The following is a 24,768-nucleotide window of genomic DNA, read 5'->3' as shown; positions in this document are numbered from 1 at the left end:
TTCCCACCTAAAACTATGGTCCAAGTGTGGTGTTCTCGCTACGTTTTCAGTCTCCCATCATCAGTGCCAATGGAAAAGTGGTATGGCCTGATGGAAGGAGCCTGGTCCTAAGAGTCAGAGGACTGGGTTCTGATCCTGGCTTTGCCTCTTGCGTGACCTTGGGCAAGTCACTGAACCTTTCTGTGCCTCCATTTCTTTGACATTTGTTGAGCACCCCTTGGGTTATATGCACTGTACCCACCGCTTGGGAAGGTTCAACAGAAAGTAGTCACATTCTGCCTTAGACCATGAGTCCCTTGTGGAACAGGGATTCAGTCCATCCTGATGAACTTGTATCTACCCCAGCGATCAGTACAGTGCTTGGAATATAGTGAACACTTAAATACCACAATCAGTCACTCATTAATTTTTTTACTGACATGTCCATCTCCCCTCCCCACTCTCTCTGAAGCCAAATCATCCCTGGTCAAATGCGGACCGCCCCCCGGGCCTCACTCACCTCAGGTCTTTGATGAGACCCAATAAGGTGACTCTCCAAATGGCCCATCCTATCTATCCGGCTGGCCCCACCCCCTGCCCTCCCCCAAATGGCGGTGCCACTGTCACCACTCACATTCTTTGAGGCGAGGAAGCTCATGCCCTTAGCCACTTGGTAAGAGAAGCTCAGCAGGTCCTCGATGTCCAGCGCCAACTCGTCGTCCTCCATGATGGCGGCGCCATCCTCCCTCTCAGCGTAGGAGCCTGTGGCAAGCGAGCAGAAAAGGAGATTTCCCCATCAGATTCCAGGGCTGCCCGGCCCGCAATGCCCTGGCCCAAGGAGCTCCCAGGGGCGGGTCCGGCGGGGTACCCACCGGCTCCCGCTGACCGTCTCTTGCCGGCCTTGGTCGGGACGACGTACGGAACACCCGGCTTCATGTCCATGTATTCGTCTGCGCCATCGCTGCAGGGGGTTTAGATCGTGGGGCAGAGTCAGTCGCTCATGGGACATGCCCAGCTCCAGGCTGACTGCCAGGGCGGGTAGGAGATAATCTGGTCAGACCCAAACCCCATCCTAACGTGGGATTCACAATCTAAGGGGGAGGGACAGCTGGGATGTCCATCTTGCACAGCAAGGATGGTCCGCGTGGCCACAGTCCCCCCCCCAGTCCTGGTCAAACGGAGTCTGATGACTCCAAGTGGTGACACCGGAGCTTCGGGCAGAACTCAGGAGAAAGCATGTCCGACTGGAAAAGACCAAACTCCACTGAACCATCCACCTCAAGGCAGAAACAACTTTCTGGGAATTGCTGTGATTTTTTTTTTAAATGTATTAAGCGCTTACTGTGTGCCAGGCCTAATTTACTCAGGTTGGACATAGTCCATGTCCCACATGGGGGTCACAGTTTTAATCCCCATTTTAAAGATGAGCTAACTGGCACTAGAATTGACTTGTCCGAGGTCACACAGCAAAGTGGAAGAGTTGGTATTAGAACCCACGTCATTCTTTCAGGGCCAGGCTCTATCCACTAGGCCACATCGCACATGTGATTCTCACATAAGCGACAGGACAGATGGAGCCATCTACCCGATGGAACTTCCCTGGCTCCGATCCAACCACCAACCCCTGCCCCCCTACCTTAGCCCCGATCCCATGCTCACCCCAGGACCTCCGCTGAGTGCAGAAGATTCTTATAGAGTGTCAGGTCCCCTTGAGCTTCGTGCTTGGAGCAGATAAATGAGTCCCGCTTTCTTCTCAGAAAATTCAGAAGGTCGCCATAGCAACAGTATTCCGTAATGACCAAGGTGGGTCCTGAGGACACAGAAACGGGGGTGGAGAGGGTCAGCGAAGGGCCACCGGACCGGGACAAGAGTCACTCTCTTGTCATCTGAGTAGCCCAGCCGTACAGCATTGGCCCTTTACTGGGCAGGAACCGGAGCTTTAGGCCCGGGGCAAATAGCCTGGGCTCCAGGCTCTGGGTTCTTTGGGCAAGGGTTCTGCTCTTTACACACAGAAAAGAGCACACACTCACATACACACACTGCTACTGCTCCTGAGATGTGGAAGGCCTACCTTCCGCTCAGCCCACAAGCACCGATTAGGCCGGCAGGTAGCCCTGCCCTAGGGCCCCTTCCCCCCCGCCGGGCAGGCATCGGACAAGGCCACAAGAGACACAGCATGGAACCCCACACGACAAACTTCCTTCTGTCGGGTCGGCCCTGTCGGGTCGGCCCCCGCCTGCCCCTTGCCCATCTGACCTCCGACAGTGCAGGCCCCGAGGAGATTGACGATGTTCACGTGGTTCCCGAGATAGCTGAGGACCTTGAGTTCGGACATCAGGGCCTCCCGCTCCGTCAGGTGGGCGCTGGCTGGAATCAGAGGTGGGTCATGTCAGTGGGTCTGGGGGAGGCCGGTGCACCCCCTCGGCCCTGCCTGCCCCCACCCTTCCTCGGCCCCCTCACAAGGAACTCACGTTTGAGCATCTTGACCGCCACGGTCATGGCCGCGTCCGACTTGAACAGGCCGTATGCCGTCGCCTCCACCACTTTGCCGAAAGCACCGGCTCCGAGGGTCTTCCCTGAAACCCATCGGCCACGGTCAGAGGAGACCCCGGGCTCCTCTTCTCAAAGGTCCACACCCTGTCCTGTCCCCCCAACCCCTCCCTGAGCCCAACCCAACCCGGTCACCCTGGCTGACGGGGTTCTGGGATGGGAACGGCGACCTTGGGAAGGTGTGGAAGCCGCCCCGAATCCCCACCCCACCAGGCCCCGGCTAAAACAAAGCTCCCGGTGTGGCAGGTGAGGACGGGGGGCGGTGGTCCCATGGAAAGCCCCGTCTTCAGCTCACCAAAACTCAGCCTGTTTCTGGGGAACTCCCATTTGTGGTCGTAAGGAAGCTGTGTAGGGTCTATGTACACGTAGCTGTTTCCATTGATCTCCTCCACCACTTTCCACTGGACTTCATACATGGGTTTCTGGGTGGGGAAAAAGGAGGCATCGACATCAGTCCAGGCCACCCGCTTCCACCTCCGTCCCACCGGCCTGCAGCCGGCCGTTTCATCCCTCCGTCCAGCCGTTACCTTAAAATACTTGTAGAGAAGAATCGAGATGATGAGGCTCAAGAGCGTAGCGGTGGACACGAGGCCGATGAATAGCGGCGTGAACAGGGAGTGGGTGCTGATTTGCTCTGGGAGGAGATCAAGCAAGGGCAGGGTCGGGATTTCGACATACAAAATGCTCCTGATGAATCCACTCTTTCTGACTCTTCCGCCTACTGGGGCCACCTGGGGACTACTTGGGGGTGGGGGGCGTGCGGCCAGTAACCAGAGCGGGGCTATCCGTCAAGCGCTCAGGGGGAGCCAAGCACTGTCCCGAGCGCTAAAAATAGTTACTGGACCTTGCTTACAATCTGGACTAAATGCTGTGCTAAGGGCTGGGGCAGGAACGAGTCAAAGAGGTTGGACAGAGCTCATGGTCAATTTCGAGACCCCTCTCTCCCGCTGGGGAAAGCTATGAGAAAGCAAAATCGGGCCGTGATGCAGCTTGTGTCCCCTCTAGACTGTAAGCTCACTGCGGGCAGCTAACGTGACTATCAACTCTGTTATACTGCACTCTCCCAAGCGCTTAGTAAAGCACTCTGCACACGGCAAGCGCTCAATAAATAATACGATGGATTGATGTGGCCAGTGTGGTGCCCGTCCTCTGACGGATTGATGCGGTGCCCATCTTCCCCGTCCCCCAAGGCCTGGAGCCCACCCGCACTTGGTCACAGAGGAGAGGGGGCAACTGAAGGTTGGCTCTCAAGAGTGGCAAAGAGACTCTAACCTCCCCTCCACCCTCCAACCAGCCCCCCGCCCCCATCCCCCCGGCACCCCTCCCCACAGCCCCCCACCGCAGCCCGCGGCAGCATGAGATGAGGTTGGATGGAGCAGAGGTGTGTCAGGTTACCGGAGATGAGATGGTCCCGGATGGCAGGGGCTCATGGGATGCGCTCGCATTCCGGCCGGGCACGGAGCGGGGCCGAAGGCCCAGGGAACCCCCGAAAATGGCATCAAAAAGGGAATATACCTTGACTGTTACCTTTAATAGCAAAGCTAAAATAGGCGGAGGTCCGGCCGACGCCGTTGGAGGCCTTACACTCCACCGTGCCGTTGTTCCTCAGGGCGCTGGGGTCCACCGTGCTCTCCACCACCACCTTCCCGAACCGGGACGGGCTCTTCACGCGCACATCAACAGGGGGGATGGACGCCAAGCACCTGTGGAACCAATGGCCCGGATGGTTGCTGGACTAGGGGGTGGCACGGACCCCCTCGTGTTCAGACTCCTCCAGAGTTTGGGGTGGGGCTCTTGGAAGTCACGTCCTTTCGCCCGGTCATCATCATCTGCACGGGCCACTGGCACACACCGGGCTTCTGGCAGGGCCCCCCATGCTAGAGCCGACAGGGACTGGCACCATGAAGAAGTCCGCCCGGTCCCGGGAGCCCTCGGGGCCCAGAGCTCAACATTGTTAATGGCAAGGACCACTGGGTGCCGGGAGCTACGATTCAGGTGCTACATGCTGGACTGGGCATCCCGGGACGCTCATGAGCACTGGGCATTGGACTGAGTAACCAGATGAAAGCACTAGGAACAGGTCCCTCTCCCTGGTATTGTCGCCCCTGGGAGGGGTGTGGGGCTGCTGGAAGAACCAGGAGACTGCCATTTAGATGCTCCCGCAGCCAGCAATGAAGGTGACCCAATGAGGACCTCCCTCTCCAGCCCCCCAGACATCTCCAGTCGCACCTTGGTCTAAAGTAAGGGCCCCCCCTGGAAAGTTGGCATTCAGAAATCACAGAGCCCTCTCCCCGCCAACTCTCAGCTCACTTTACCCCCCACGGTACCAGTTAGCTACAAAGGCCACACTACAAATAACCTCTATGAACACACCCACCGCATCCAGAGAAAGACCGACGGATGCGTTTTCTGAAAGCCAAATGGCCTGGCGGGCACCTATCTGGGGGTAGGATGGTGGCCGCCTCCTTCTCCGCAAGGCCAAGGAGAGACCTGAGCCGAGCCGGAGAAGAGCGGGCTGGGAAACCAGTCCTGCCCATGCCACCGTGCCATCCTGCCATCATTCCCCTGCTCTCATCCCGGCAGCGGTGGCGGTCTCACCTCTGTTCAGCCCCGGGGCAGAAATACCAGTCGATGGTGGGGGCGGGGAACCCAGAGGCGGTGCACTGCAGAGTGCCATTCACTAGCCTGTCCGTCGTCAGGATCTCCGGCTTCGCTGAGGACACACAGACAGACGCGTTCCATCCCAGCATTTAATACAGTGCCTGGCACATAGTAAGTGCTTAACAAATATCATTATTATTATTTTTATGGCCATCTGCCAATCCCTTCTTCCTTCCCTCTGCCCGGGGTAGTTACTGAGAGCCTCTAGGGACCAGAGCACCAGGCTGGGCACCCACAAGGAGCCGAGAAACAGTCGGTAAGAGGAGATGATTCGGTCCTAGCTCCCGAGGGGCTGATGCTCTAATGGAGGCGCTGAGTGGGCAGCGGATAGTCTGTTTGTTTGTTTAATGATGCTTATTCTGGGTCATCATCATCATCACCAATCGTATTTATTGAGCACTTACTATGTGCAGAGCACTGTACTAAGCGCTTGGGAAGTACAAATTTGCAACATATAGAGACAGTCCCTACCCAACAGTGGGCTCACAGTCTAAAAGGGGGAGACAGAGAACAAAACCAAACATACTAACAAAATAAAATAGAATAGATATGTACAAGTAAAATAAATAGAGTAATAAATATGTACAAACATATATACATATATACAGGTGCTGTGGGGAAGGGAAGGAGGTAAGATGGGGGGGATGGAGAGGGGGACGAGGGGGAGAGGAAGGAAGGGGCTCAGTCTGGGAAGGCCTCCTGGAGGAGGTGAGCTCTCAGCAGGGTCAGACACTGTTCTAAGCACTGGGGTAGGTACAAGTCAAATAGGTCAGATGCAGTCCCTGTCCCACATGGGGCTCGTAACCTTTAGTAGGAGGGAGAAGAGGTACTGAATCCCCATTTTACAACTGAGGCAACTGCGGCCCAGAGAAGTGTCTTGCCCAAGGTCACACGGCAAGCAGTTGGCAGAGCCGGGATTAAAACCCAGGTCCTCTGACTCCCACTTTCCACTAGGCTTTGCTGCTTCTGCTGAGCTGTCCCTGTTTCGGGCGCGCCTCCCGGGGCACAGCTCCGAGGGGGGCCCAGAGAGAGGGCCATCTTCCTCCTATCCACACCTCCCAGGACCCCAAGCGCTCCCTCCCCACCCCACTCAGTCAGGGCCGCGGCACCCCGTGGGCAGAGGAATCGCTCGCTCTCATTACCAGGGCCTCATCGCGGGTGATTTATTACTGGAGCGGTCGCGCTGCAGGGAGAGAGCTATAAATAGCATCCATGCCGGAGAGGACGGGGGAAATTACATGGGGCAGCAATTTAGAAATAATTCATTATTTAGCATTTCCTGAAATTGTTCCCGGGCATGCGCCTGCCCACCCCCAGCCCTGCTAAGAATCGGTCTCGGGTGGGCGGCTGAGTCTCCCCGTGGTCCCACGCTTTGGGGAGCATGTGGAGGGGAACCCCGGCCGATGGAAAGCCCGTGGGCTCTATGGCACGGGTGGGGGGATCAGGAGCTCAGTCGGGCATCCATGAAATGAAGCTCCCCACAGCCTGCCCCGGGCAACTTTTATGGACTGCCTCAACCAACCAGTCAATCGGTGCTATTTACTGAGCACTTCCTACGAGCAGAACACTATACTGAGCGCTTGGGACAGCCCAGTAGAGTAAGTAGGCCCTTGAGGAGTTTCAGTTTGAGCAATAGTCTCACCAAAGGGGTGCTGCCTCGGGGGTCGGAAGGGCGCCCTGTCAGGGTGTCCCCAGCCCTCCTTTCGTGGTTGGGGGTCGGGCTGGGCCTAGGCTCCCGTTCACCTCACTGGGAAGAGCCCAGTAGGTGGAAGGGATATGTAAACCTTGGGCAAGTCACTGGGATTCTCTAAGCTTTAGTTTCCCCATCTGTAAAATGGGGGTGAGAAAATGCTACAAGGCAGGGTGGGTGGCTGAGTCCCGTGAGGGGCCCGAGCTGACCACCTGGGGACTTGAAGCAGCGTAGCCTAGTGGATAGAGCCCGGGCCTGGGTTCTAATTCTGACTCTGCCACTTGTCTGCATTTTCACTTCACTTGTCTGTGCCTCAGTTCCCTCATCTGCAAAATGGGGATTAAGACCGTAAGCGCTATGTGGGACAGGGACTGTGTCCAACCTGATGATCTTGTATCTACCCCAGCGCTTAGAACAGTGCCTGGCACACACTAAGTGCTTAAAAAATACCATCATTATTATTATTATTACTTGTTCCGGCACCCCAGCCCAGCCAGCAATCAGGGGTCGATGCCCGGACCACAGCGGGCCTGGGCACTAGGCACTGTCCTGGGCGCTTGGGAGAGTTCAACGGGAGCAGGACACTAACTTCTAGCCTTCAAGGAGCTTGCAAGCAAACCAGGGGAGACAGAGTGAAACTACCAACAGAGAGTGAAAGCTGGAGGACGGACAAAGAGGGGAAAGCAGGGAGCAGCACGCTCACATCAGGACAGACCACCGAAAGTGGAGAAGGCGGCGGTGGGACCAGTGGTGAGTGAAAGGGGCTTAAAGGGGAGCGGGTCTAAGCAAGGGGGGCCTTGGGCCAACTCGATCCCAACTATCTCGTCGCTGACCCACGTCCTACCTCTGGCCTGGACCGCCTTCCCTCCTCACATCCGACAGACGACGACTCTCCCCGCCTTCAAAGCCTTATCGAAGGTCCGCCTCCTCCAAGAGGCCTTCCCTCTTCTCCCTCTCCTTCTGCATCACCCTGACTTGCTCCCTTCACTCAGCCCCACCAGATTTATGTACATATCTGTAATTTATTTATTTATTTATAGTAACGTCTGCCTCCCCATCTAGACTGTAGGCTCACTGTGGACAGGTAATGTGTCTGTTATATTGCTATACTATACTCTCCTAGGCATTTAGTACAGTGCTCTGCATACAGTAAGTGCTCAGTAAATACGATTGACTGACTGACCACGGTGAGTCACCGCTCACCCTTCCCCCAGTCTGGACTGGCCACCTGTGACCCACCGTGCTTTGCGGCCATTTATTATTAATAACAACAATAATAACAGTATTTGTTAAATGCTTACTCTGTGCCAGGCACTGTACTAAGCGCTGGGATAGATACAAGGCAATTGGGTGGGACACAGTCCCTGTCCCACGTAAGGCTCGTAATTCTAATCCCCATTTTACTGATGAGGAAACTGACGCACAGAAGTAAAGTGACTTGTCCAAGGTCACACAGCAGACAAGTGGCAAAGCCTATCCCTGCTTCGAGGTGTGTCGCAGGATAGAGCCAGGCTTGGGTCCTGCAGCCCCCACTGTTTGCCACCCACCTGTGGTCCTCACCCAGCAGGACTGGGGGGTGGAAGGGGCAGGATCATGTCTACAGGATCCGGATGAGCTGGGCACAGCACTTTTCTGCCTCTCTAGCAGCGTGGCCTAGTGGAAAAAGCCCATGCCCAGGAGTCAGAGGTCCTGGGTTCTAATCCCAGCTCTGCCACATGTCTGCTGTATGACCTTGGACAAGTCACTTAACTTCTCTGAGCCTCAGTTACCTCATCTGTAAAATGGGGATTAAGACTGTGAGCCCCACGTGGGACAACCTCATCCCCTTGTATCCCCCCAGCGCTTAGAACAGTGCTTCACACATAGTAAGCACTTAAATGCCATTCTATTATTATTTGCCTTCTAGATGACCATGGACAACTTCTTTAGACCTTCAATCTTCTCATCTCTAAAATGGGGGTTCAATACTTGTTCAAGCCGGTGAGCCCCGTGGGGGACAGGGACTACATCCCACATGATAATAATAATAATGATGGCATTTATTAAGCATTTACTATGTGCAAAGCACTGTTCTAAGCGCTGGGGAGGTTACAAGGTGATCAGGTTGTCCCACGGGGGGCTCACAGTCTTAATCCTCATTTTACAGATGAGGTAACTGAGGCACAGAGAAGTGAAGTGACTTGCCCAAAGTCACACAGCTGACAAGTGGCAGAGCCGGGACTTGAACCCATGACCTCTGACTCCAAAGCCCACGCTCTTTCCACTGAGCCACGCTGCTTACATGATTATCTTGTACTTTCCCCAGTGCTTAGTACAATGCTTGGCACAGGGTACACACTTGACATTTACCACAATTATTACTATTATTAACACCCCCGAGCCCCGCTCTCGATTGGAAAGTCAGGAATGCACCCAACCCCTCTCAGCAGCCCAAACCTTGCCATCCGCTTCCAAAAATAAGACCTTTCCGTGTGCAATCCTAGTTCCTGACCTTGAACGACGCCTGGACGGTGAGGTGGCCGGGAGGCAGTGTGGTCCAGTGGAAAGAGCAGGTGGACTGGGAGGCCAGAGAGTTGGCTTCTGTTTCCAGCTCCGCCACTGGCCTACTATGTGACCTTGGATGAATCACTTCACCTCTCTGCTTTCCCTCCCTCTTAGATGGTGAGTCCCCATGTAGTACAGGGGGTGCATCTGCTCGGATTTTATCGCATCTCCCCCAGTGCTTACAGCAGGAATCAGAGGGCCTGGGTCCTCGTCCTGGCTCTGCCACTTGTCTGCTGTGTGACTTGTCCGTATTTACTATTCTATTTATTTTATTTTGTTAATATGTTTTGTTTTGTTGTCTGTCTCCCCCTTCTAGACTGTGAGCCCGCTGTTGGGTGGGGACCGTCTCTGTAGGTTGCCAACTTGTACTTCCCAAGCAGTTAGTACAGTGCTCTGCACACAGTAAGTGCTCAATAAATCAATCATATTTATTGTATTGTAAATACGATTGAATGAATGAATGAATGACCTTGGGCAAAGTCAATTCACTTCTCTGTGCCTCTGTTACCTCATTTTTAAAGTAAGAACTAAGGCTATGAGCGTTTGTGAGACATGGGCTGTGTCCAACCCGATTATCTTATATCTACCCCAGCGCTTAGTACAGTGTGTGGCGTTTAGTAAGCGCTTAACAAATACTATTTGAGAAGCAGCGTGGCTTAGTGGAAAGAGCGCGGGCTTTGGAGTCAGAGGGCATGGGTTCAAATTCCGACTCTGCCAATTGTCAGCTGTGTGACTTTGGGCAAGTCACTTAACTTCTCCATGCCTCAGTTACCTCATCTGTAAAATGGGGATTAAGCCTGTGAGCCCCACGTGGGACAATCTGATCACCTTGTAAACTCCCCAGCGCTTAGAACAGTGTGTTGCACATAGTAAGCGCTTAATAAATACCACATTATTATATTATTATTATTTTTTTAAAAAAACCCATCGAGCCAAGGGAATCACGGTACAAATCCCAGGACATCCAGTGGCCCCATTTCTAAGATTATTTTTCCTACAAGAACAGTGTTTGGCACAACATTTAATAAATGCCATTATTATTATTACTACTACTTAGAGTGGGTGCCCCTGGTGGGACAGAGACTGTGTCTGACTTTTTTTTTTAAATGGTATTTTTTAAGCGCTTACTATGTGCCAGACTCCATTCTCCCAGGCCTGTGCCCTCTCCACTAGGCCACATTGCTTCTCCACAGCCCCTGCCCTCTTCTTCTTCATTCCCAGGTGACTTTGGCTGTTCTACTAACTCTCACTCTTACTGCTTGTCTCCTCCCCTTACACCATCAGTCCTTTGCTTGTGTTGTACTCTCTCAAAACAGTACAGTGCCCTGCATACAGCAAGTGCATACTTGGTACTTTCCACATGTACAGCACCGTACTGGGCGCCTGCCAGGTGCAGAGGGCTGTCCCTTGGGCAAAGCATCCCAAAGCATCTTCCTTCCCCCACTGAGGGAAGGAAGAGAAAGACTTAATCCTGCCCTTAAGATTACAGCCTTAGCGAGGAGACACAAAGATACTGATTGAAAATATCCAAAACAGAGAGGATGGATTTGGGTGAAACCTCTCTGACGCCCTCCAGTCTGAACCCCCCTTTTACTCCACAGACTCTCTCCTTGACACTCTCAAATCTGGACACGTCCTTTACACCACAGAAATTGCCCTAAGGTCACTAATTACCTTCTCTTCTTGCCAAATCCAACGGCCTCTACTCCATCCTAATCCTCCTCAGCCTCTCAGCTGCCTTCAATACTGTGGACTTCCCTCTTTTCCAACCTTGACTTCATTGACACCAGACCTCTCCTGGTTCTCCTCCTATCCTCCTGGCCGATCCTTCCCAATCTCCTTCACGGGCTCCTCCTCTGTCTCCCATCCCCTAACTGTGGGGCTCCCGCAAAGCTCAACTCTATTCTCCATCTACACCCACTTCCTTGGAGAACTCATTCGCTCACACAGCTTCAACTACCATTTGGGGAGGAAATGTGCCTTACCAACTCTGTTGTATTGTACTCTCCCAAGCGCTTAGTAGTGTTCTGCACACAGTAAGTGCTCAATAAATACCACTGACTGATTGATTGATTATTCTCAAATCTACATCTCCAGCCCTCTCTCCTTCTCTGCAGTCTCACATTTCCTCCTGCCTTCATGACATTTCCATTTGAATGCCTCACCGACACTTCAAAATTCAAACACAACTCCTCATTTTCCCACCCAAATCCTGTCCTTCCTTTTTCTTTCTGATCGCTGTAGACAGCACCGCTATCCTCCCTCTCTCTCAGGCCGGCGACTCCGGAGCCAATGTAGATGTTGGCTCCATCCCTACCGGACACTGGCCACCCTTGGACTGTAACCCCATTGGGTCCCGAAAATGGTACCTGAGGTCGAAACATCAGCAGAGGGAACCAATTTTCCCATTTGAACCCAGGGAGAAAAGGGAGACTGCTTCCTGGGGAAACCAAACCCTCCAGAATCGGGCCCAAGGGGTTCCACGGCTGACCTGCCGACTTTGACTTGACCGGAAGAGAAGTGGACGGTCTCTCCTCCCTGCTAACAATCAGGGGACGACTATTCTCTCTCCCCACCCTCTCCCAAGGCTCTCCCAACTTATCACCCCCCTGGTCAGACAGTCGTATTAAGTGCTTACTGTGTCCAGAGCATTGTACTAAGTGCTTGGTAGGGTACACAAGAACAGACACATTCCCTGCCCACAATGAGTTTACAGTCTAGAGGGGAGGAAAGACATTAATGTAAGTAAATAAAATGCAGCTTTGGACCTAAGTGCAGTGGGGCTGGGGGGGGAGGAGGATGAATAAAGGGAGCAAGTCAGGGGGACACAGAAGGAAGAGGGAGAAAAGGAAAGGAGGGCTTAGTCAGGGAAGGGCCTTCTACCGCCATCCCCACACCCCTCACCCAGCTCAACCCCGATGTGTTGTAACGCTAAAACAGGGGTCAACTTAGAAATGCTGTAAGCGGAGTCTGAGGTGACTTAGAACATCTCGGGCTGTGGGCGAGGTGAGGGGAGGGAGTTTCTGTTGCCCCATCCAATGCTAAAAATAGCTCAGGAGGAGCGAGAAGGCGGCTGATACTTGGAGACGCTGCAGGTACCAACATGCCCATTTTGCAGGCAGAGAAATTGAGGCCCTGGACTCTGTGGGATTTCTTTCATGGTCAGCTGAGGGGGTGGTGGTGGCAGGAACATTGTGAGTCTTGGACAAAGGAATGCTCTCAGGATCTTTGGAGTTCCTGTCCCCAGAGTCTGTCCTCTCCACCGAGATCCCAATCTCACGGGCACCCGTGCCCCACACAGTCCATCTCCATGAGAGTCCAATCCCACGGGCACCCGGACCACCCTGAGGGCCCCAGGGGCTTAGTACTCACTGTTCACGTAGACATGAAACACAGTCGAGGTGTTGACGTCAGAGTTAGCCACGAAAAACGTGTAGGTGCCTCCCTCCGTGCCCTTCAGCCTGGTGAGCGGCAGTTCACTCACGTACCTGCCGAGAGAGGAGCCCGCCGCTGCGTCACTGACTCAATCGAACTATGCCATTTATTGAGCACTTACTGCGCTCACTGCCATGTCACTTTCCCAGACCCCCCGGCCCACGGTCCCCTTGCCCAGGGCCCGGCAGGGTAATGAGATCAGGCCCGAAATGTCACCTTAGGGTGAGAGCTCCATTTTACTCACACATGCGTACGCTCGCATGCACATTAACTCTAATACGCATGCACACGTACACACAGGCTTGCATGCAGACACCTATATCCACACAGTCACACACACCCAGACACCTACGTCCACAAAGTCATACACATGCAGACACCTACATCCAGTCACACCTACATTTGTACTAGTCACACCCGCACAGACACCTACACCTGCAGACACACACACATCCACCCACACAGACGCCTACATCCACACAAATAGTCACACACACTTAGACACCTACATCCACACAAATAGTCACACACACTTAGACACCTACATCCACACAAACAGCCACACACAAACTCTCACCCACACCCTCCCAAGCCCCCTCACTCTCTCTCAGGCACTTTGGGGGCCTCCGTTACAAGCACAATTTTCTAGGGTGTGCTGTGGGCAGGTGCCCCCTCTCATTTGGGGGGCCCCGACCCATTTATACACCACCAGGGGAACCACCAGCTGACACTGTGACTAGATGCCTATTCTCGGCAACGCCCTGACTCTGACTCGGGGGCACACTGACGCCTCGCTCCCCAAGCCAGCACTGTTTGCTCTCCAGGTCTCTGTTGGGAACCCCCAGCTCCAAACCCCCAAGCCCCCGAGGGGGGCCAGGCACCACCGGGGAGGAAGTGGCCACTCTCCTGCAGACTTTTCTTTAGCACCGCCCAGCCCTCCCGACAAGGTGGCCCAAGTTCCCCTAAACCCAAGAGATTTACGGCTCCCACTTCCTGCCGTGGGCCCGGCACACAGAAACCGCCCCCCCCAAACACACACGACACCCCTCTCCTCCTCCTCCCACCGACTCCCCCAGAGGGAGGACCTCAGTCAACTAGTCAGTCACAGGACGGGGCGAAAATGAAGATGTATTTCAAGCTATCATCCACACTATTGATGGAACTGGTGGAATTTCTTGAGGACTTCATTCATTCACTCAATCGTATTTATTGAGCGCTTACTGTGTGCAGAGCACTGGACTAAGCGCTTGGGAAGTACAAGTCGGCAACATGTAGAGATGGTCCCTACCCAACAACGGGTTCACAGCCTAGAAGGGGGAGACAGACGACAAAACAAAACATACAGACAGGTGCCAAAATCGTCAGAACAAATAGAATGAAAGCTATACGCACATCATTAACAAAATAAATAGAATAGTACATATGTACAAGTAAAATAGAGTAAGGTCTGTACAAATATATACAAATGCTGTGGGGAGGAGAAGGAGGTAGGGCAGAGGGGATGGGGAGGAGGAGAGGAAAAAGGGGGCTCAATCTGGGATGGCCTCCTGGAGGAGGTGAGCTCTCAGTAGGACTTTGAAGGGAGGAAGAGAGCTAGCTTGGCAGATGTGTGGAGGGAGGGCATTCCAGGCCAGGGGGAGGACGTGGGCCAGGGGTCGATGGCGGGACAGGCGAGAACGAGGTATAGTGAGGAGGTTAGCAGCAGAGGAGCGGAGGGTGTGGGCTGGGCTGGAGAAGGAGAGAAGGGTGGTGAGGTAGGAGGGGGCGAGGTGATGGAGAGCTTGAAGCCGAGAGTGAGGAGTTTTTGCTTGATTCGTAGGTTGACAGGCAGCCACCGGAGATTTTTGAGGAGGGGAGTAACATGCCCAGAGCATTTCTGCACAAAGATAATCCAGGCAGCAGAGTGAAGTATAGACTGAAGTGGGAAGAGCCAGGAGGATGGGAGATCAGAGAGGAGGCTGATGTAGTAATCCAGTTAGGATAGGAAGAGAGAATGAATCAGAATGTGGAGAGCATTGTACGATGTGCTTAGGAGAGAACAATACAACAGAATTAGCCAGCACGTTCCCTGTCCATAACAATCTTACAGTCTAGAGTCTACAGCAGAGTGCTATAGTAGACTCTCACAACTCTGTGGGCCTGGTCACCTCGCCTCCATCACCTCGCCCCCTCCTACCTTACCTCCCTTCTGTCCTTCTCCAGCCCAGCCCGCACCCTCCGCTCCTCTGCCACTAACCTCCTCACTGGGCCTCGTTCTCGCCTGTCCCGCCGTCGACCCCCGGCCCACGTCCTCCCCCTGGCCTGGAATGCCCTCCCTCCACACATCCGCCAAGCTAGCTCTCTTCCTCCCTTCAAGGCCCTACTGAGAGCTCACCTCCTCCAGAAGGCCTTCCCACAATGAGCCCCCTCCTCCTTCTCCCTCTCTCCATCCTCCCGCCTTACCTCCTTCCCCTCCCCACAGCACCTGTATATACGTATATGTTTGTACATATTTATTACTCTATTTTACTTGTACATATTTGTTCTATTTATTTTATTTTGTTAATATGTTTTGTTTTGTTTTCTGTCTCCCCCTTCTAGACTGTGAGCCCACTGCTGGGTAGGGACCATCTCTATATGTTGCCGACTTGTACTTCCCAAGCGCTTAGTACAGGGCTCTGCATACAGTAAGCGCTCAATAAATACGATTGAATGAATGAATGGTCACAGAGCTGTGCCAGGGGCCCAAGGGACGCAGAGATCTAGAGACCTAATCCCTGCCCTTGAGGCGCGCCAATCCAATGGGGACACAACCCTCCGTGGCCTCATTACCGGATGTTGCCCTCGTCCTCGGAGCCGGGGCGATGCGTCCACCTGCCCGTCGACGTCCCATTCAGGCACACCCAGCCGTGGCGGCTCGGTTTCGGGTAGGCCTCGTATTCCACGACCAGGTCCACGTTTTCACCGGCGTTTACGGACAGCGTGGTGTTGGTCCCCGCGAGGAAGTGGATGAATCCCTTGTCTAGACCAGAGAGACCAGGGAAAAGAGGGGTTAGTTCAGAGAGGCCCCCACATCCTGGTCCCCGAAGGAGGAGAGCAGACCAAACTCTCCCCCCTTGTAGCTTTTATCCCTCCTCCAGCCCCCTGCCCGCTCTTCGCATTCAGGAGGAAGGACTGCTCCACCCAATTACAGACCTTTCCTGCAGCGTTTGGACAAGAATTGGGGGTCGGGGGATCGGGGACTGACATCTCCAGGAAGAAATAACGAAAAGGATGAGTAAAAATAGATCACACTGAGCACTTTGGTTCGATTCTGCTGCCGCACACATTTTTGAGGGTTGAACTCCAGCCATCGAGGCCCTGGGAGGACCAGAGACCCAGAGGGAAGTCTATCAATCGTTCAATCAGCAGTATTAACTGAGCGCTTACTATGTGCAGAGCACTGTACTAACTGCTTGGGAGAGTACAATACAATCAAGCAATGGTATTTACTGAGTGCTGTGTGCACAGCACTGTACTAACGTTTGGGAGAGGATAATATAGGGAATTAGCAGATACGTTCCCTGACCATAATGAGCTTAGTCTAGAGGGAGAGGCAGACGTTAATATGAAAAGGTACTTTATAAAATATATAATTTAAATTTACATCATTATTATGATAACATAGACTGTAGACTGTAAACTTGTTGGGGGCAGGGAACACGTCTACCTACGCTATCATATTGTCCTTTCCCAAGTGCTTAGTACAGTGCTCTGTACACGGTAAACGCTCAATAAATACCTCTGATTGATTGATTGATTGACTGAAGTCAACCCAAGGCCTACAGCTTCCCAGTCCCGAGCCCGGAACTTCTTTCTCTCCTCTCTCCCAGCCCGTCAATCATTATGGCTCAGGGCGGGAGAGCGGATCAGATGGGAACAGGGCTGAGACAACAGGGCCGACCCCATCCTGTCAATCACCTGAAGCTCGGCTGCTGCTTGTGTTCACTTCAGGCAAATTTCAAGATCCAGGATTTTCTGGAACACGGAGAAACGCCCAGGTTTTCCAGCTCACATCTCAGAGACTCGACTCGACGCCATTTGGCAAAATGTCTAGGAGCCTCGGCCAAGAGATTCAGCACCCCCACCAGCCTGTCTCCGCAACACCCTCGCCTTTTAACTCCCGGTACGTTCGCTTGCATTCAAGATGAACGCAAAATCATCAAACTTTTTTCTGAATCGCTGAAGTTGTTTTTGTCCGGGTGCTCTGGGGTCGGGCACGCTTACAATTTTAAATTGGGGAACTGAAAACCCGATCCAGATGACAGGATACCTGGTGGGCTGTTATCTTTACATCCCAATTGCTGCCCCGGGAGTTTGGTGAGGTGGGCTTTCTTTTCAAACATCTCTCACACACACACACACACACACACACACACACACACAAAACCACCCATCCACCCCCCCCAACCCTCACATACAAATATATACACAACCACTCACACTCACCCACACCCACCCACAACCACCCTGGAATTTCCTCAACTTCAACTTCAGGGGTGGGGTGTGTCTGGGGCGAGGGTCTTGGGGGTGGGGTGGTCGGGTCGGTTTCACCACTGCACAACCTTCCTTCTTGCTGCATTCTTGAAAAATCAATGGATGGATTTTTAAAAGAATCCGATCCCACACCAAAATGCGACCACAACATTTGGATTAATTGATTTCTGGAGCCAATCTCCCGGCAATGCAGTCCCTAATCAACTCAGTCAATTAGCACTTATGGATTTCAATATTGAAGATGCGCCTCCTTGCCTGAGAATGGGTAGTGGACTGGAAAACATGCGTGGGGCCCCCAGAGCCTTGGGCAAGACCCCATTGTCCCTTGGGTCCCTCCTCCTGAAGTGCCCATTGGCCCTGGCCTGGGATGCTAAATTTTGACATCACAGTGGGCAAGGGGGCTTCCACTCTTCAGGGCCAAAACAAACTTGCTCCTCCAGACTGCAAGTTCTTTGACAGCAGGGAATGTGTCTGCTTATTGTTCTATTGTACTCTGCCAAACACTTAGTACAGTGCTCTGCACACAGTAAGAGCTCAATAAATATGACAGAGTGGAAACCGAACTGAGAAGCACGTGGCCTCCAATGGCTGGCCTCCAGGATGATCCCCAGACTCCTGCTGATGACCACTGGCCTGAGGGCTCTGGGCGGAGATGCCAAGGGCCGGCTACAAACCATCCCAGCTGGCGGCGGCCTCAGCCTGCCGACTGGGCCACCTGCGGAAACGGACTCTGGAAGTCCCTGGAGGGCCCCGCGCCGGTGAGCCAAGAGGGTATCGCTCTCCTCACTTGGGATTTTTCTGGACTAGCTTGGAAGCGATGCTGCCAAGTTTTTGTCTCTTCCTGTCTGCCAGGGGAGGTCATAACCCAACAGAACACGGCAGCGGGTCAGGGTTGGCAAATCCGAGAAGAAGCCAGCGGACGGGGAAGCCTGCACGGACTCCCTTCAACCACAGAATGGAGTCCTGACCCCTGGCCTACCCAGCTTCTGAGGACCGGAGAAAAACCCCGGACCCTTCCGCCAAGAAAAGTGGTGTGGCCCAGTGGAAAGAGAACAGGGCTGGGAATCAGGAGACCTGGGCTCTGCCACTTGCCCGCTGGATGACCTCGGACAAGTCACTTAACTTCTCTGTGCCCGTTTCCCCATCTGTAAAATGGAGATTCAGAACCTGTCCTCCTTCCCCTTTGGACTGTAAGCCCCCTGTGGGAAAGGGACTGTTTCTGATCTGACTGTAGTCTACCTATCCCAGAGATTACCACTGAACAGTCACTTAACAAGTGCCACAGGCAGTTCTCGTTATTACCGAAGGCCCAAGTTCTGAAAACCAGAAAGGTACCAGACGTTTGCGTCGTCAAGTGGATACAGCATTGGCCCGGGAGTCAGAAGGACCTGGGATCTGATCCCGGCTCCGCCACTTGTCTGCTGGGTGACCTAGGGCAAGTCATTCACTTCTCTGTGCCTCAGTTCCCTCATCAGTAAAGCGGGGATTAAGACTGTAAGCCCTATGTATCCAACCTGATTATTTTGTATCTACCCCAGCGCTTAGAACAGTGCCTGGCACAGAGTAAGCACTTAATACCACAATTATCATCATTATTGTTAAATAAGGTTCTCCACCAAGTTCTTTGTGCCTAATTCTGTAGGGACTTCAGCAATCCAGCATCCACCGGCCACCTGGGGGAAGGGCAGAGGGAGAGATGCCCGGCCGGTGGGCACTCTCTGGGCCCCGGGGGGTGATGGGCAGAAGGCAGGCTTACCGATCACTTGGAGTGTCATGCTGGCATTTGCAGATCCAAATGAGTTATTGGCGAGGCACGTGAACACCCCAGAATCGCCAACGCACACAGAATCGATGCTCAGCGTGGATTTCTGTTCGTACTCATAATCACCGAAGTTCCTGCTCCGCGGTGCATGGCGGCTGGTCTGTGGGCGGCACGCGGGCGTGCACACACGTGCACACACACATATACAAACACACACAAACACATGCACAATAATTAACACCCAAAGCATATGCAGAATCCTTCCCCTATAAATTAAAAATAGCAGCAATTAACGGTGCCATATTAATATTCACGCTGTACCAAGCCCAGGCCGGGATGAGGAGGAGGCCCAGAAAATTTAGGGCTGGAACTTTGCCTGGTATTATTATGTTGAAAGGACTAATCGTTAAGGGGGAAGAGGCGGTATCAATTATTAATCATTAGGAGAAGCGGGGCCTGTGTGCATAGGGAGAGACCTTCCCACCAGGAAACTTTGCGAGGTTTTTGCGGAACCCACTTGAAATTGTGTTGGGGAGGGCAGACACAATGTGCTTGCCAGCCTCCCAGGGCCAAGAAGCCCAGCCTCGGGTTCCCTCTAGACTGTAAGCTCATTATGGGCAGGGAACGTGTCTGCTTATTGTTACATCATACGCTCCCAAGCGCTTGGTATAGTCCTCTGCACACAGTAAGTGCTCAATAAATATGATTAACGAATGGCTGCCCCCCCTGCATCCTCTGCTGCCTCCTTTGCTGCCACCTCCAGGGGCACAGGGAGAGAAATGGCACAAACCCGGATTTCCAGGGGCAAGCTGGAGGCTGAGTGAGGCCTTTCCCTGCCCATGAAAGGGGCAGAGGGAAATAGTTCTCTAGTCCCGCAGGGACGTCCGGTCTGGCTGACCCCCATCACCGGCCATTGGCCCTCAGGAAAGAAGCCACACCATCCTTGGCTTCTGTTGAGCCACCTGGCTCTGCTTCAGGAAGAGACGGGCAAGGACCAATCGATCAGGAGTCCAGGTGATGAAGGCCGGGTTGATTGTTCCCGTGGCCCTCCCCTGGTCGGGGATTTGGGGGGCAACGTTCAGGGTCCAGGTTCCAGCTCGTCTTCTGATCCCCAATGCTTTACACAACTGCCCGTCTGCCTTCCAGTGTGTGATTCAGCCTGTGTGTAGGACTGTGGGTATATACAACTGAGTTGTCAGTCTGTCTACTCTATCCTCCTTCCCCTTTTTCTTACTCCAATTGAACATCAAGAGAGTCTGCCGTCTCCCTCAAGAGATGGGAGTTTACTCCTCGAGGGCACGGATTGTGTCATTTTGCTGTACTCTTCCAAGGGCCCAGCCCAGCACCTGGCACACAGGGGGCACTCGGAAAACATTTTTCATCAACACCCAGATGTTCCAGTCACAACACTTCTACTACCACCACTCCAAGCGGCACTCATCCACAAACAGCCCCGGGCACTGATGCTACCTTGGGACCGGGGTTTGGGTAACGCTATGTCAGAGCCAGAACCAGGGGTGATGCATTTCAGAAGATTGTAAGGAGACCCCTTTCCCTGAGAGGGCCTCCTGGCCCTGGCAACCCCACCCTAGCCCCAGCTAACCCAAGAAGGGTTGGTATCTTTATTCCCTTTTCATTGCTTTTTCAAGAAAAAGGAAGAAGATATGTGAATCAAAATATTGCTGTTGGCGCCAGTTCCCAGCCAGGAAGGTTGCACAACTGCAGCCAAAGCTGTCGGGCTCAGTCAGAGGAATTAGCGATGGGTCTCCAGGTGATGGGGGCTATCCTGTAGGGTCCCGGGCCGCGTCTGGGCCGGGCCCCCTCCCTGGCCCAGATCTTCTCCCCAGGGCTGCGGCCCAGCGCGCCGGAGGAGTGGGGAATATAGGGAAGGGCGCTCTGCCAGCAGGTTCCTGATTTCTCCAGCCACTGAGGGGACTGGCTGGGAACCCAAAAGACACGACAAGGGGAGTAGAAACTCTCTGCCGGAACGTTTCCGTTGTTAAATACCGGGTTCCGTGGATGGGCCTTGCGGGCCAGGATAGTACCCCCTGTTGAGCAGGGGTCCAGCCTGGGGCATCTGCCCCTTAACCCCAGCCCTGAATACTGTGGGGGCTGGAGGTGCCCTGGCCCCTCTGGCAAGCTCAAGGGGAATGGGGCCGGGGGAGCTCTGGGTTGGTCCCTCTTCTAATCCCACGAGTGTGGGGAAACTCTAGGAAGATCAAGGGGAATGGGGCTGGGGGAGCTCTAGGTTGGCCCCTCTTCTAATCCCACGAGTATGGGGAGACATACTGGAACATATTGGGACTCTCACCAGCCCTGCTCAGTTGAACGGACCCAGGATCCAGCCCTGCTCACCCCCATAGGCCCTCAAAGCCCCGGGCGACTCTGGCGGAGCATTCGGACTGAAGGAGCATTCGGAGGCACCCCCAGCCCTGCCACCCACGGGTGGTGAGAATTGGGCAAGCAGCCTGGCACCTGTCTGCAGGAATCCTGCTACAATGCCTCGATTGTCTGGATCTCCATGGTGACCGACAGGTTCACAGGCCGGTAGGGAGGTCTCTGCCGCTTTCGGGGAGAGGGGACGCCGAACCAGAATCTCCCCGTTCCTCCATTTCTCAGGAGGCTTTTAGAGCCCGAAGGGAGCAGAGTGAGCACGGTTCAGTACAAAACTATTCTCGAAGAACAGGCAGATTCCTAACAAAGGGATTTCAGAGGTTGCAGGGCCTGGAGATAGGTTGGAGATTAAAGAAAAACAGCAGAGGGATATGCAGAGGGAATCAGAGGCTTTGTTCAAACGCAGCCAGGAACTAAGAACAAGCTGAAGTGGAGAGGAGGCTCTCGGAAGCAGGAGAGCAGGCTGACATTTGTCGTGTACCAAATGGAACTTAAGTGTGTCAGCACATTCAGAAGGGACAGAGAGGGGAGAGTCAGGAGGGTTGGATGGTCTGGGCTGGATCACTCGGGGAGAATTGGGGGGCTTGGGGGGGTTGGGTTGTCTGTGCTGAGAGACTGGGGGAGAGTAAGGTATGGAGAAGGGAGAGTCAGGGGTGTTGGATAGGCTGGGCTGAGGAGAGTCACGGGTACTGAGAAGCAGTTTGGTTTAGTGGCTAGGGCACAGGTCCTTCTGACCTGCGTTCTAATCCCAGCTCCACCACATCATCTGATGTCTGACCTCAGACAAGTCATTTAGCTTATCTGGGTCTCAGTTCCCTCATCTGTAAAATGGGAGTGAAGACTGTGAGCCCCATGTGGGACATGGACTGCGTCCAACCTGATTAACTTGTATCTACCCCAGTGCTTACAACAGTGCTTGGCACATTGTAAGCGCTTAACAAGTACCATAATTGAGAAGCAGCATAGCTCAGTGGAAAGAGCATGGGCTTTGGAGTCAGAGGTCATGGGTTCAAATCCCCGCTCCGCCAATTGTCAGCTATGCGACTTTGGGCAAATCACCTAACTTCTCTGTGCCTCAGTTACCTCATCTGTAAAATGAGGATTAAGACTGTAAGCCCCCCGTGGGACAACCTGATCACCTTGTAATCTCCCCAGCACTTAGAACAATGCTTTGCACATAGTCAGTGCTTAATAAATACCATCATTATTATTATAATCATCGATATTATTATTAAATAGTCCATGCTGAGTCCCTGAGGGTAAGTCAGGGATGTTGGATGGTCTGGGTTGGGTCACTGGAGTCAGAGCTGGAGAAGGGAGAGTCAGGGGTGTTGGCTGATCTGTCCTGGATCAGTGGGGGTAGGGACGGTTCACCCCCAACAACAAGGGTGGGTGCCCAGGAGGGCATCCAGCTCACATCGAAATATCCACTACCCCTGGCACAGGCAGTGTCTTGAGATGAAGTCAATCTGCTGGGTCCCACGAGGGTGGCAGCCCTCACTGGAAGAGCAACATATCAGGAAACAGGCAACTGCAAACCCTTGACCACAGGGTCAGCCAATTTACTGGTGGTTTTTAGGCAGTGCACACTGAGCCCTTGGAAGAATACCACAGAACCCATGACCACTGACCTCCAGGAGTTTCCCTCTAATGGATAAAGAGGACATTCTTCACGGAAAGGGGTTAGTGGCAGTTTCGTGCAGGGTGTTGTAAGCAAAACAACAAGGAGGGAAAGTCTGGAAAGCCTCTTTCAGTTCTAATCAGAAACCAGCCATCAATCAATTGATCTACGGGACTGACTGAAGACCCAAAGGCCAAGCACTGTGCTAAGCAGCGCTCAGAATTGGTGATCTGTTTTCAATCAGCGGTACGTACTGAACGTTTCCTTTATGCAGAGCACTGTACTAAGTGGTTGGGAGAGTACAATACAACAGAGTTGGTAGACGGGTTCCCTGCCCACAAGCTTGCAGTCTGAGGGGGAGATGGACATTAATTTAGCAATTTACATAATAATTTGATCCTGTAGTGACCAAATGGGACTTCAAGTCACTTTTTCACTCATTCTTCATCAGTCAAAAATCACCTTAGGCTCCCACAAGAAACTCTCATGCATTTATAACAATTTATAACAATTAAGACCGAGTCCCATGTGAAACAGAGACTATGTCCAACTTGATTACCTTGTATACAGCGACTGGCACATAGTAAGTGCTTAACAAATTCTATTAAACAAAAAAAAATTTCACTGCCTCAGGATGACTAGCACTGGCCCCATTTAAAAATCTGCTTTCCACCCTTCCTTGTTTTACAGTATTTATTATTTACTATGTGTCAAGTCCTGTGTCACTGGGGCTCCCACACGGTTCCTGTCCCACACAGGGCTCATGATCACAGAGGGAGGGAGAGCAGAGAATCAATCATCTCCCCATTTTATAGAGGACGGAATCTGAAGCCCAGAGAGGCTAAGTGACTTGTCCGAAATCACACAGCAGAACGGTGGCAGAGGTGGAACTAGAACCCAAGCCCCTGGACTCCCTGTCCTGTGCCCAAATTCCGCTATGCCATGCCACCCCTGCTTCTCAGAGTTAAGAAAAGAGGAGAAAAAGAATGCAACTCAACACAAAACAATCTACCTGTAGTAGGGCAGTGGTCCCAGCCGCCCTGGGTGGCCCAAGAGACGCAGGATCCCACACTCACCCGGTTGTTAGTGGTTATCCACTCCGATACCACTGAGCTGTCCACATCCTTTATGGTGCAGGTCACTCCAAATTTCTCCCCTTCCCGGAGGAGCTGGTGCGTCCTGGGCAGGATAACCACGGGTGGAGCCTTGCGAACTGGAAGACACCACGAAGGCCTTGATCAGGGCCAGCTCTCCACACTGGAACCGCTGACCGGGTGGAGGATTGTGACAGGATGGAGGAGTCCAGCTGCGAGTCTGGGATGCCCCGAAAGATTTATACATCAGAGCTGCCCGGTCTTTCCACCTCTGACCCGGAACCGGAGAGCTCGTGTTCGAGCAACGCCCCACCTAGGGCTGACAATCTGGAGGCATCAACAGTGAAGACACTGACTGCTGGGTCACGGGGGGCAACAGCACTGATTTAAAAATCGCTTGAGACTGCATCAAGGTAGATCGGTGGGATCTGGGTGTCCTCAGGGGGTGGCCGGCCTGGATGCCCTCGGGGGCAACCTGTTTGGATTGTGGACTGTAAACAGTTCAGCTCTACACTCAATCGAT

At 53.3% G+C, this 24,768-nt stretch overlaps 1 protein-coding gene across 3 annotated transcripts in view; it reads right to left on the bottom strand.

Annotated features, from left to right (window-relative positions):
• The window catches only part of KIT (KIT proto-oncogene, receptor tyrosine kinase), a 54,327-nt gene that overhangs the window by 5,678 nt on the left and 23,881 nt on the right, over window positions 1–24,768 (bottom strand). For 2 of the 3 annotated variants that reach the window (XM_038769208.1, XM_038769210.1), the window contains exons 4-16: window positions 24,228–24,364; window positions 19,131–19,296; window positions 15,671–15,860; window positions 12,797–12,912; window positions 5,128–5,242; window positions 4,045–4,232; window positions 3,057–3,163; window positions 2,825–2,951; window positions 2,451–2,555; window positions 2,236–2,346; window positions 1,639–1,789; window positions 852–940; window positions 614–741 (exon numbers count right to left, since the gene is read on the bottom strand). In XM_038769208.1, coding sequence (XP_038625136.1) covers window positions 614–741; window positions 852–940; window positions 1,639–1,789; window positions 2,236–2,346; window positions 2,451–2,555; window positions 2,825–2,951; window positions 3,057–3,163; window positions 4,045–4,232; window positions 5,128–5,242; window positions 12,797–12,912; window positions 15,671–15,860; window positions 19,131–19,296; window positions 24,228–24,364 — 1,730 coding nt within the window. The remainder of the gene's footprint in view (window positions 1–613; window positions 742–851; window positions 941–1,638; window positions 1,790–2,235; window positions 2,347–2,450; window positions 2,556–2,824; window positions 2,952–3,056; window positions 3,164–4,044; window positions 4,233–5,127; window positions 5,243–12,796; window positions 12,913–15,670; window positions 15,861–19,130; window positions 19,297–24,227; window positions 24,365–24,768) is intronic. The other variant, XM_038769209.1, reaches the window with a different exon arrangement.

This window comes from Tachyglossus aculeatus, chromosome X5 (assembly GCF_015852505.1).
Source record: "Tachyglossus aculeatus isolate mTacAcu1 chromosome X5, mTacAcu1.pri, whole genome shotgun sequence".
Classification (NCBI taxonomy): Eukaryota; Metazoa; Chordata; class Mammalia; order Monotremata; family Tachyglossidae; genus Tachyglossus; species Tachyglossus aculeatus.
This window is presented reverse-complemented; position numbering and strand designations above follow the sequence as displayed.